This window comes from Metopolophium dirhodum, chromosome 7 (assembly GCF_019925205.1).
Source record: "Metopolophium dirhodum isolate CAU chromosome 7, ASM1992520v1, whole genome shotgun sequence".
Lineage (NCBI taxonomy): Eukaryota > Metazoa > Arthropoda > Insecta > Hemiptera > Aphididae > Metopolophium > Metopolophium dirhodum.
Genome location: NC_083566.1, coordinates 17,389,615 through 17,404,835, shown reverse-complemented (window position 1 = coordinate 17,404,835; position 15,221 = coordinate 17,389,615). Strand labels below are relative to the sequence as shown.

Below are 15,221 nucleotides of genomic sequence, written 5' to 3'. Positions count from 1 at the left end.
GTAGCAGCTATTCATTTTCACTAAGTAGCAATTCGAAAATAATTATTTTAATAGAATCATTAATAATAAATCATTTTACAAAATAAAGTTGGATTTGCTTTTTATACAATTATTAAAAATATAAACCATTCTTCATTAAATATTAATTTTAAATTAACTGTATGGTTTATTATTCAAACATTTTTTTAAAGTATTTAATTGTATACTAAAAGAAAATATGTATTATGCTTGTTTTTATTTAAATTTTAAAAATGTTTTGCATAGCCATTTACTCACCCGTAGAAAATATTATATGCATATAGTACCCTACGTATAATATGACAAAGGCACATCACATCATATTAAAATAAAAAAATAATTGATTTGTCCTTGTCATATATAATCAATATTAAATTCCGTGAAAATAAGAACGAAATAAATATTTAAAATCTTATATGATGAATAATAATTTTATTTTAGAATCATCAATAAAAGTTTTAATAATTAATAATTATTTTTTAAATTTATTTACCTATTCGTAACAATATTTTTTTTTGCATAATTCTTTTTTACGATCATATTCTTTGTAATTCTTCGCCAATTTACTTAATTATATCGTATGTTTCATTATTATTAAAGTAAATGGGTACAAGGCACTAGTAAAACAAATTGTTATAAGCTCAGTACAAAAATTATTTTTTTTTAAATGTACGAATTAATTATGAATCAGTTAAAATGAAAAACTAACAATGTTACATACACCATTTCTAAATAATCAACTTAGAAATATTTATTTAGTAGGTAAAAAGTTAAAGTAATAATTCAGAGTAAAATGTTTTAAAAGTACGCAAAGATAATTCAAAATGTCAACTTACAAATGCTAAGAATACATGACTGTATTTTAATATATTCAGAGTTTCTCCACTTTTGTTGGTCTTAATAAAGTTTACAATACATAAAAATATGCATAAATAAATAAAATCATATTTTAACGAATAATAATTCATTTTTGTTAGTGACTCGAGACTCAGGTAAATTGTTAATGCCGGAAACTTTTTTAATACTATGGAAATGAATGCTATTCAAAAGTTTTTTAAACTTATAATAAAGTCAGTATTAACTAATATGGCCTTCTGGTGATTTATTGGTTTTATTTTCAGAACAAGTTTCTGAAAAATACAATTCCATATTTCCATGTCATAATAAAAACAATTACATTTTTAATTATTAATGGATATCAATTGGCCTTAATCGAGTACCTTTAATAAAGCGTAAAATGCTCTTGAATTTTTCTTATGATTTCTTTTATAAAAATGAAATAAAATATATAGCCGAGAACAATTACATTACAAAATGCATATACACGTAATCACATTATTCGTGTTTACTTAATTTTATTTTCGTGGTGAAGCATTACCAATATTAACACACCTGCTAAAATGTCAATTTAGTGGTTCTCGTATAATATTACCATTGATTATGATTAATATTAGTATTTATAATCAATGATATTACATTATTTTTTCTTAAAAAATATCTCTGATAAAAACAAGTTTATTTAATGTATTTCAGAATTTGGTTGAACATTAAAGAATTTTAATTTATATTCCAATTTAAATCCTACAGTTTTTTTTATGTCTATGAAATAATAATAATAATAATAATAATAATAATACACTTTTTGATTTAATATTCATGTACAATTGTTTGAATAATATCGTTAAAAATATTTTGCATACTTTTATACATTTCATTAGAACCGAACGATTAAATAGTTTTTCATATAATACTCCGTGTTATATAAATTTGAATTGAACCAAACAGGAAGAAAACCAATTAATATATATATTTTTATATTTTAGCTTTAAAAACCATCATTATAATAATAATAATAATGACAATATTTATAGTATAATTTTGTTATCTCCAAAAGGAACTATACGTTTTAACATTTGTTTGTTAAAAATGGGATTTGTTACAATTCTCAGTAAGTGTATATGAACTTAAGCAGTTAAACCCTATGAAATTTGAAAATATTAAGTTAAGTCAACCCGACTTATTAGTTATTACACACAAAAGCATTTTAAGTGGTTACAGAGTAAAGACAATATATTATTATTATCTTTTTTGATCACAAAACATAATAATGCTATTGAGAACCGTCTTTACAAACAAAATGAAAATATTTACGATAGTATCCCTTGACCCATTTTATGCGAAAATAAAAACCCAGAGATACAGTATTAATTTCATATTATACTTAAATATACGAGTATAAATTATCAACTGCTTTATTTTATAGTATAGGTACCTACTGTAGGTGTTGTTTATAATTTACACTATAGTAAAACAAATCGGAAACACCGAACAAAACCAAACTATATATAATATTTATTACAATGTTATTTTTAGTAGTATTCTATCTATCATAATGTTCATAGTAATTTTTTTTCGTATTCATTCAATATCATTTTTAAATTTTAATATTTTACTCAACAATGAAAACCTTTTTACATTATATTTTATATTTTTTATTTTGCACAGACTAACCTATTTTCAACTAAACCCATTGTATATTAAGGACACACTCCACATTTATTTATTTATTTTTTATTATAACCGACTTGTAAGATAACAAAGAATTATTTTGATTTTATTCAAACAAATTTCATCTTCGCAAATAAACAGAGTAGGTACTATGTTTATTCACTGTATATTATATAAATGTTTACTTTTAATTTAGGGCCCAAGTATGTGTTGCAACGCAGAAGTATCGTATTGTTCCCGGCATGGACAAATGGTGTGAAAACAATTGTGTAAACTTTCCGTCAAACTGCCCCGAAGAATTCTGCACTTGTCCGTGAGTTTCGCACTATGGCACAATGTGTCATTTGTTCTTAAAATAATTGAGCCAATTAAATATCGGTTTGTTATATTTTCAGAGAACAATGCACTGGAATCGGAGAAATAAAAGGATTACCCGGTGCTGACGAATACTGCCAGGACCAATGTATTGTCTATGGAGCCAAGTGCCCGAAAAAGCGGTGTGTCTGCTATTAACCAGCTGATTAGACTTCTGATTTGTACAGTTCTTGAATAAAAAATATACATACATAATTAGCTTTTTTGCTCTATTTGCCAATAACTCATGTTTTTTTTTATTTATTCCCGTTATCCGAGTGATAAATGTCTAGTTAACACTTACAATAACAATAATTTATTGTGCAGCACACTAAAACGTTTAGGCTGTTCAGAAGATGTAAAGATATTTAACAATAATTTGTTACTTTATATTTTACGTAAATGAAAAACTGAATTATACATAATCAGGAATTCTTGACCATTATGTCGTACCAGTGGTGGTTAAATGATTTTCTCACGGAGGGGGATACGGCTTATTTTTATACTTTATTACACTATTATTTTGAAAATTAAAAATATAATTTATGGTTACCGTAATATAAGTTATTATAATAGTTAACAATATAAATTATATTGAAACAAAGGTCATGGGGATCAATCCCTGTCATCCTCCCCTCTACAGGTTGACCACCACTGTGTCGTACCTACCTCGAAATGTGTATTAATGTCAACTTGTAAAATAATGTTAATAATATGACTAAATTGTACGACGTACTTACGTAATAACCGTAATAATATGTACAATGTAGGTACCTTGAAAATGTATATAAAAAACCATCAGGACCTACAGCGTATCGCACAAAGGTTAATGCATCCCAGTTATACATATTTAAGTACCTATATATACCAAGTTTAAATATTAAAGCATCATTGAGATTCTAAAGTAAATAGTGTCTTAAATTTAAATAAAGTGATCTCAAGTCATGACTGCAAATATTATTATTTATTACAGTATAAAAATATTGTACAACTATTATATTTGATGAATGATGAATATCTATAGGTTTTTACATATTTATTATATTTTAACATGTACGATTCATTTTTCTATCAGTATTCCAAATAATAAGTAACCATGTCATATTCGTAGACTGGTATTAGTAGTTCTTTTTTTCAAGTTAATTTTTCGTTAAAGTTTCACAAAACAAAAAATTACATCACAAAGTTTTGTATTATTTTTTTTAATTCTTTTTTTTCTTTTTTACCTCCCTAGTGTTCTTGTTGTTTCATTTATCAGTGTGATGTTTATAGAGTACATTATGTGTAACGGATAATCATTTATTTGCTTGTCAGTAACAACTGTCAAAATTAGTTAATGATGTATTATGTACTCTAGCTTTGTAACATATATTTTTACTTTCATATATTAAATCGGAGATTCTTACTACTACTAATTTAGAATTTACAGAGTTGCGATTAATTATTCTGTGATTTATCGAAGAAATTAAAGTTACTGGACGAAGTTTCCACTTTAAAACCCCTTTTAATCTGACAGTTTTAAATTCAATAAATCTTTAAAAGTTTATTTTTTGAACAATTTGTCAATTTATTTGAAATAACGCATTTCTATAATTATTAATTATTTTTAACAGTTAAACATAACCATTATACACTGAAATTCTAAAAATTATTATAACCTAAACAGTAACGATTCTTTTAAGTAAAAACAAAAATGGTTCTAAATGTTGATGGTTTTGTAAATTGGACCTGTATAATTTATTTTTTAATATTTTATATTATGTATAGAGTTAATAACATTAAAATTTAATTTAAACATTTTCCAAAATCATAAATTCTATACTTATTTCTTTACTTAGTTATGAATATGGTAATGCATGCCGTGTTTATTAAAACAAAACACCTGCACATAAATCACAAAAAGTATAGAGAAAACTTCAATAAATAGATCACTGTTGCAGAAACATAATATTAAATTATTAATTAAACTATAAGTTTAATATTTTACATTTACAACAATATTCTTTTATTGTTCAATGTAGAACACATCATTGCTTATGATCATTCACAACACATTAATTAAAACATTTATACCCACCACGAGTTTAAAAATGCTACGACACGAGTTTATTCTAGAAGTATTCATATCTATAAAGACGTATTTGAAACTTTTTATCTCCGATAATTGTATATGATATTCATTATTGGCTAGATTTATCTTCTCATTGAATTCTTATGATTTAGCAAAATATGGTTTTATGCGTAATGTTAAGAACTTGCTAAGTTCAACTGCCACAAAAAAAATAAAATTTTTAACACTTATTTTATTTTTATATTTTGTAGAGTGTTTGGTACCTATGTAAACAGTAGGCATACCTACTTCAGTAAACAAATCCATTTATTCTTATAACAGAAATTGTCAAAATAAAGTATTGTAGCATATTAAATTAATTACCATGGTGAATATATTATTAAAATTGAAAAACAAATTGCAATATTCGTTTTGCGAGTTTTAATTAGGTTTTTAAATTACATTTTATTTCTTGGAATTATTTTTATTCTATTGATTTGATACGGATTGCAAGAATAGTAGGACAGATGTAAACGTAAACGTGGCGATATTATATAATGGTACCTACCTACGATTATTTATTGTGCAAGTAATTAATTCTTAATTTTTTTTTTTATTAAAAACATGTTTGGAAAAATTAATCGAAAACGTATTAGTATAACTGATCCAATTCAACAGTACAAAATGAGTGAATCCAAAAAATAAAAACTTAAGTTGATGTTTCGTTTTATTTTTATTGATCTATTATGTTCTTTCGTTATTTACGCATTTTATGGTATTATTTTTTTTTTTTATTGTAATGAAAATACAACTTTACAGTGCAGCGTAGCTATATATTTACTGTTTGTGTATTATAATGAAATTGTATGAAACAAAATAGTTTTCATTTCATATATTTTTGTGTATATATTGTTATAATATTATGCATTCATTTATTATGCTATAAGCTGTTATAATAAAACCTGTTTGTAGAATGAAAATACATCAATGCAGTATGGAGATGAATTCAGTATGTGCAAACAGAAATAGTTTCGTTTATGAGTCGTTGTACATAATTGTTAAGATTTTTTTTATTCAAATTTATAAATAGCCATAAGTTACAGCTCAAATGACAAATTACAATATATTATTGTGACTCTCACAATATAAATTATTATTATCACGACAGTGGCGTAATAGCTTCGACAAGTCCCCACTTGTGTAATTAATATTTGTAGATTAATATTGCAAATTAACTTTTATAATTTGTAGATTGCAACCGTCTTGTGGAAACCATTTTTTTCTCTGCAGGGCTTATTATCATCATGACTGTAACTTTTAAGAATTTTTTTAAATGTATATAATTCCCTGAAATATTGCTCATAATTTTATACAATTGTTGTTTCCATTTTCTTTTACCACCTACATACATACAAACAACTAAAAACCTTTAAAATGAGTATTCATTTAAATAATCATATCAAATAATACGGAGGATACCATTGAGTTCTTTTGTATTTTTCTACATCATGTATATTATGCTAATAATTCATTCCTCTTATCATCCCCCACCTAGCAGTAAAAATTGTAAAAATAATTATGTAAAATAAAATATTGTTTTTAGTAATTTTAATGTCAGGTAATAATTTTTATATTTTTATTTGATGTTAACATTAATAACAGGTTGACTTTAATAATATTATGTCAGCATAATGAACTCAGTTAAATAAATTAACACAATATACATTGCAAAAATGATTACATTAAATTGATATAAATCAAGGTCATAGTGTGATAAGAATTTATTTCATTAATCAAATGATTTATTTGTTCAGTAACACAGTTTAAATCTAATCATATTTCTTCAATAAAAATAATCTGACAAATACATGTAATAAATTTTACTATCCAACCCAATAACTATAAAATAGTTTTTATAAAAATGAAAAATATAAAATGTAAATAGTTATAATATATAGGCTATAGGGGTATTGATTGAAGTATTGTGATATAAAATATTGTTTACATCGTATTTATAATAAAGCTATTTTATGACTTTTTTTAAGTTCTTTATTGTTAATTTGAATAGATATAACGTATAATTGGATTAGAGTCGTACACTATTTAGCACTCGTTTATTATATGCTTTTAGTTATGTCAATAACTTTAACGAGAAAATCGCAAACAGCTTTTAGTAAAATTAAAACTGAAAATAGTTTCTGTCTATATTATTTATGGTATGAGTGACGTCCTAAGGAGCATAATAAATTGTATAATACAACTTCTTAATAAATAACATTGAATTCGTTGAGTTGTCCCGACAAAGTGTCATACATTTATTTTAATAATATTTTTAAAAATAATAAATGAAATTAATGTTTGTTTACCTAATGCACATCCATCAATGTCACTAATATTATTACTCTGGTTTTTTTTAAATATTATTTTTTTGTAATTATTCTTAGATTAATTTTCAGTTTTCGTTTATTTGATAATTTTAAAAAGTACTCTTTCGATACATAAAAATTTTAAATTAGTTAATTGCATTATATTGTTATGATAAATATTCCAAAATTTTACATTGTTGTATAATATTCTTTTATATAGAAAATACCAATTAGTTATATATTTCCTTGTCATATCATTATTTTATTAATTTCAAACAAATCAATAAAAATAAAAACAATAATTATTCGACAAATTTTAGCTCTATTTTAAAACAATTATTTACATTGTAAAAACTAATAAGTAACACAAAATCATATTAATTTTAAAAATTCTCAATTTTTCTACCAAAATCTAAATTATTGTGTGTACCTAGGCACTTTATTTTCTTCGCTAAACTTTAAACCATTATTTTCGGATACCAACTGGCAACTTCATTAATTAAGTTTACCATTATACGTTAGGTGTTATCATCAATCAATGAAACGTCAACTGCAAATATTAAGCAACTTTTCTTTCAATTGCCAAATGTATTATTAATTTTGTAATTTTTAGTTGTACAACAATATAAAAAGTTTAATAACGTTTTTAATCTGCGAAATAAGACAGCATAAAATAAAAGTACACTGTAGTACATATTTAACTATTTTAATTTTAACGAATAAAAAAAATTCACATTTTCTGAACAAAACTATTAAAGTCGTATAATATTGTCATGACCTTAGAGATATAATATAATATATCAATGAGATGAAAATTAATCATAAAATATCAATACCTATTGAAATGATCATTTATATAAATATCTAGAATTGTTGATTTCTCCAATAAATATCAGATAACTACAATTTTTTAATTATTACAGATAAATAACTTAAAAAAATTCTATTAATAATTGCAATCTAATAGAAAATACATAATAATATAATGCCACCGTAGCTGATAAAAGCCCATCGTTTGGTCAATGATTCCTGGAATACTTAAGTCCCTATTTTTAATAACTCGGATAATAAAATAAAAACAATTATTTGTACAATAACTAATTATGCAAACAAATTCGTAAGTAATTGCCAATTTGCTGCATATAAATATGTGACAAATTTAAAAAAAAATTAATATAAAATTATTGCAGATACTACTATTATTACTATACGTAGTTAACTGTAAATAATATTCTTTTAGATTCTGAGTGGAACGATGAATGTATTGATTTTACAATGATATGTGTTTTTTTTTTTTTAGTTTCTGAGCGAAGCGATGAATGTATTGATTTTATAATGATGTGTGTTTTTTTTTTAATTTTTTAAATTTTTTATTTTTGTGTCTGTTATTATCTTTTAGGACAGTAAAAATGCTTGGATTTTCTTCAACAGTAACTTTTCTGATAGGAAAGTGAATCTAGTTGGTACTTTGGGGGGTCAAAAGTAAAAATTTCCCAATAGTTTTCAAAAGCGCCGGGAAAAACAACATACAAATTAAGAAAAAACGGTTTTCCACAAAATCGATTTTGGTTTTTGGTATAACGTATACATGAAATTTTCACTGGTTTTTTATATTTGCATTTTCTATACACGATAACATTTTCAAAATATTTTGATTTGTTTTGAACTGTTTAGGAACATTTTCAGTTTCTAATTTTATTAGTCTTTTTTTTCTACGAATGTCAATAAAACTTTATTTGTTGGGTAAAAAAGCTTGAAAATATAATACAACGCTCTAACTATATTGTTACAATGAAGTTTAAAAATATTAAAAATCCTTAGTCACAGTTTTTTTTATAAACATTTAAAGTTGAAATCTTGACGAAATACAGAAAAATCACGAAGCTTAGCAAATTATTTCGAGTTGAGAATTCATAAAAATATTTCTTTTTAAATCTAAGATTTAAAAATGTAATACAAGATTATTCATAAGTTTGTCTACCTTTATAAAAAAAATAAAAATGTCTACAAGCAAAATAAAACTTTTTTCTCAGCTACTGCAGATTAGATAATTATTGTAAATTATCAACATAAACATAATATATTATTTTTTTTTTAATTTACAATCATATTATCTAATGAAAATATAAATTGTAAATTTATAACAAATTAGATTATGTATTATGTATTTACCTACACGAAATTGCTTTGATTGCAAATAATATATGTTAATGTTGAATAATTCAATATCGGTTTCTATTTTATGTATTATTAATAATGAAAATGTAAATTGTAAATTTCTTTAAAAATTAGATTACCTATGTATTATGCTTATGTAATCGTACACGAAATTGCATTAATTACAAATAATATGTGTTTATGTTGAATAATCCAATATCGGTTTCTATTTTATGTATTATTAATAATGAACACCAAAATACAATTGAAGAAAAAAGGTAGGCAAGTGACCCAGTCTCTGTGATTGGTGTGTTAAATTTAAATACAATGATATAAAAAAATGAATACGAAAAATGGTTCTGACTTCTGAGCGAAGACGATCTGCCATCCTAATGACAATATTACTAAAGTAGATAACAGTAATTTTTTTCAAAAAAATTGCATTTTAAAATGCAATTGTGTGTTTACAGCAAAATAATATATACATTAATAGTTTCATGTGGGTACCCACAGTAAAATGTTTAAATTATAACAAAATAACTAAAATCATTATTCGTCATTTAAATATCTTTAACGCACGTGCTGGGTGTTATCAATGGATAACTTTCCAATCCTATTATTCGCTGTTAATTTTATATTCTTCCCTTTATCAAATATAATTATTGTACAAATAACTGTATAGATTGTAGATGTATTTTAAATAATAATAATAAAAAAAAAAAAATATCTAATTTTATCAACATTTTAAGTACACTTTAAAAAAAAATCATGCATACATATCTTTAATATTTTTCTCTTATTATTAAAATAACAACTTATGAGGAACCTTGTATTAAATTTTCAAATCTTAGATATACATAAAAAATATTTTATTAATATCTAACTCATAATAGATTACAAGTTTTCATGATTTTGACGAATTTTGTCACTCATAAAAAAAGTATTGTGGATTTACGCTCAACTTTATTTCTTTTTCTCCTCTCTTTGTAATTTTCTGTTTATTAAATATATAATAATTTATATATAATATTTTCTCTTCCTCATTGTGTATGAAATTATAATAATTACTATAGAATTACTATTATTATTAGTTAATAAATATTATTATAGTCAATTATTATGTTTTTATAGGTATTTTATTTAGTGCGTAAAAATTATTTGAAAAATTTGTTATTTTTATAATACTCTCCAACTAAATTATACCTAATGTAAATTGAAAACATAAATGAGTTCTTTATTTATCTTGATTTAATAAAAAAAAAATGAATGCGGTTTATATTGTTTAATAATATTAGATGCAATATGAATCATTGATTAAATAATTAAATTTTTCAAATTAATAAAATGTTCTTCTTGGAAATATTCAATGACAGTTTTTAAGGTAAAACTATTTAATAAAAACTTTAAAAGTATTTACACAAATTACACTACATTTTATAATTAAAAATACACATAAATTATCTCATACATTTCTAATAATTGAATACATTTTCTAATGAAGTAATATAAGCAAATAAAATAACAACGGTAGAATGTACTTTAGAAAACAAATAAAATGGTTTAAAGAGTACAATATAATGTTCAATTAAATAACCTAGTTTGAGAACAATACAGTTTTATATTTACAAACTTAGGTCTTATAAAATATTTTTAAAATATTTAACGTCGGACATAGTAAACATGTTTGTTTTTTTTTTAACTGATATGTTACTTCTTATTTTTAACAGAAAATACAATTTGTATTATATCATTTTTTATTATCAATCTAAAATACAGTACGAGTATAAATTATCATTCATTATGGTATTATACAATACATAGTAATTTTATTATGTATAGATACAATTGTTTATTACATCTTACAAAAAAATGAATGTGTTTTATTGATTCAAAAAGGTACAAACTAATTGAGTTGTTAATTTATACGTCATTATAATACAAAATAAATAAATATTTTATATTGTATTGGTCCATTTATAAGTTAAAATTTAAGTTAGACCTACATTAAATTATTATAAGACAAGTATTAATCATTGAAAATGAATCATTTCTACTTCTTTTATTCATACGATTAATTCAACTCATTTAGACATATTATATTATTATAGTGGTTTACCTTATACATACCATTGATTAAAAATATTTTTGCTGTCATTTTAATGTGTAGAGAATGATGTTAAAGTTGTATAAAATAATACACGTAAACGTCGTAAACACAATTATGTCTATAATAATATAGTTCATAATTATTTATTATTATAAACAACTATAGACGACAAAAAGCAGAAGGCTATTACCAAAATTCTCCTGGTAAATCAATTATTTAAAACATTTGTTGCACCATCTGGATTTTATATTTCTGTGAAATATGAAAAAAATTTAATTCTATCTCAAACATTATAAAATATGCCAAAAAAATATAAATCTTTTTTAATGGCCTCAGACTAGTTAAGTCACCACTTTTGAACCTACCTATAGCGAAATTAATTAATTTATTAGACTGTTCTAATTTATTTGTAAATGGGCCGTAATGTGTCGGGCAGTAATGTTGTTCCCTTATAACTGGAAGCGATGGTTTTCGTTCACGTAAACGTGAAAGTTCTGATTTTTTCTGGTCCAATGGATAAATACAATGCTCTAAAATTACTTCTTTAATAGTTTATGGTTAGTGCACGATAAGAAAATAGTGATTACTGATTAATAGACGAACCTTTAAAATATTAACTGAAAAGAATTTAATCAAATTTCAATGAAGACCTTACTAATGAATGGATGAAATAAGTTATAAAAAATGCAAAATGTAATTAGAAATAAATAAATAATACATTTTAGACTGTACTTGGATTAAGGACGTTATTGGTTAGGTATTTTATAATGGTTTTTTATTTTTAGTAAATATACCGGTTCTCAAGAAAAGTAGTAAAAAACCTTAACATATTATGTACCTACATTAATATAATAAATATGTCTCATGTTATTGCGCTTTATATTGAATAGCTTAAATTATTTTATTCAAATTGTTTTAAACGATACTTTAATACGTTACTTTTAATCAATATTATATTTTTAATACGGAGTTGTACTTTTACATTATAAGTAATTTGCAAAGTTTCTAAACATTTCTATATTATATAAGAAATAACTATGTAATATTGACAATATTGTTTGTTGTATTAAATCGAATTACAAATAATAATGTACTCTGCAGTCTATATGGTCAGGTTAGGGCAGCAAATGCCTACCATACATTTTTTTAACCCCATCTACAGCCCACTTGTAATTTGACAAATCGAAATCAAATTAAATTGTTTAAACTTTATAACATTTACATATGTGTATATATTGTATAATATATATTTGTACACAACACGATTTAATATAACATTTTCTTAATATCATAATTCTTTGGTAGGTATAAACTCTAAGTATTTAGAAGATACCTTATAAATTATAATAAAGAAAAAAAGTCTTTGTTACCATTAACAACAGTGTACCTATATTGCACTAAAATATTCTAGTTGCCCTAAAAAAATATTCGAAACTAGCTAATACTTATATTATTGTTTCAGAAAGTTGTGCTTAATTTGATTTCTATTTTATTAACTGACACTTATAACTCTTATACAACTTCCCCTTACTTTATTTTATGTAAAAAGAAAATATGGTAAGCCATTCATGTTATAGATACATATGTATGCATATTTATATAAATGTATATATATGTATATAAACATTTATAAGCAAAGAAAATATTTCAATTTCAGTAATATTGAATGATATAACAGAATAAAAATCTTTTGAATTGCATTACAAAAATTTGATTATTAAATAATAACCTTTAGTAGGGACGAAATAAAATAATCAACTACCTAACTGATCAAGTAACTAGTCAAGGTAAAGAGATTAACAGGAAATATTCCCTGTAGTATTAGATTTTATATCTATTTAATCTTCACAAATGTACTTCTGTTCACGAAAAACACACATAAAGATAATTATAATTATAATAACAATATGTATTGTAACAACATGATAATATACAATATATAAATAACATATAAAATAAAACGATAGCTCTAAGCTCGTCCCATAAGTATATTCTTCAATGTGGATAAGCTGAAAGAATAGTAAAAAGTATATTATACACAAACTTATTATAAAACATCAGAAAACAATATTACAAAAATTGCTAAATTAAATTAAAATAATATTAATATTGCTTGGTAAAAAAATACTTCCAATTATTGGGTTCTTTCAGTTCCAAAATTAGTATGATTAAATGGTACAGTTAAATTAAGTATCTTAAATTAACACTAAACATGCAAAATAAAATCTACCAATCATAAGTTTGAATAAAAGTTCGAACTTAAGAATCGGAATGAATTAAATTAGTTGAATTCAATTTTGGTTTATATAGAATAATTTTAATTAACGAATTAATGGTTGTGACAGGGTAAGGTACAGGTAAATAAAACATTTATATGCGTGAATGATGTACGGGCTGTATTCGAAGACGACATCTCATGTGATAACCGATCGTGCTAATGCTTAGTAAATAATTACTTCGAGAGTTTTAATATCCAACAAATTTGTATAGTAATTGAAACTTAAAACACAATTTAATAACACAATTATTTGTAAAATGTACACCAAGATGTTTAAAATAGTCAACTCTTTTCAAAGATAAATAGGTAAATAATAAAAAATAATTAACACACAAGTGTTATTAAAATATATACTACTAAAAGAGTGTACAGTTGCAGATAAGCCAGAACTCATATAATATGAACCTTTAGTAATATTAAATAAATACTATATAGTTTTAATAACGATACATAATATATTTTTGATTTAACTAAATTTATCTACAAATATATTATTATCATACCATGATTATCACCATTCATCATTGCTGAAGTTGAACAATTATTAGCTACCTATCTTATATAAAGTATCATAGGTAAGACTATTAATTAGAATAATTGTGTCGCCAGCACAGATTTAATCACAACATTTTGAATGTTTAGTTCTGTCTGCGTTAAGTGATTTTTAATGTTAATTCATACTAAAACTTTCATTAATGATAATTTATTATTATTCACTTATAGAAATATAAAAAAATGTAAGAAAATTATGTCTTAATCTCTTAAATTAAATGATTACTGTATAGGTATAAAAATGAAAATAAAGGCACATAGGTACGCTTTTTACACACACAAATTAACATCATATAAAGTATAAATTATTGTTATATGATAAAACCGAATAAACATTTTTATTTTTAAGTTATGATAAAATATAATAGTTATGTATATTTGTTATGTAATTATAAATGATTTTGTATAATAAAATTATGACGTTTGATTGTACTGATTGTTGCCTATATACGTAAACTAACGCCGACAATGAAATATTATTAAAATATCATACATCTAGTTAATTTACTTCTATATATTTTATTTAAATTTATGTCTTGGTGTTGGAATGACTACCTAAAAAGGTCAACTACGTTTTAGAAGATAATACTAAGTATAATTCGTGATATTTATGCACTATAAATCATATTTTCATATTAAATACTAATGACAAACACTATTATCATGGCTAGTCTATCTTGACATTGTTAAATAAATCATTTGATGTACATAAAATTATTCGAAGAGAAAAATCTATTAAAAATAATGCGTTATCATTATTTTTACTTAAATAAAAAGGAAATTCTTAATAATATTATGTTATCAAAATTATAATAAAGATAAGAGTTGATT

At 23.3% G+C, this 15,221-nt stretch overlaps 1 protein-coding gene across 5 annotated transcripts in view; it reads left to right on the top strand.

The window, feature by feature from the left end:
* Positions 1-3,124, top strand: part of LOC132949520 (uncharacterized) — a 32,695-nt gene extending 29,571 nt beyond the window's left edge. For all 5 annotated transcript variants that reach the window (XM_061020461.1, XM_061020459.1, XM_061020458.1 and 2 more), the window contains 2 exons: positions 2,723-2,839; positions 2,922-3,124. In XM_061020461.1, the coding sequence (XP_060876444.1) occupies positions 2,723-2,839; positions 2,922-3,039 (235 nt within the window). In that variant the 3' untranslated portion in view covers positions 3,040-3,124. The remainder of the gene's footprint in view (positions 1-2,722; positions 2,840-2,921) is intronic.
* Positions 3,125-15,221: the final 12,097 nt, after the last annotated feature.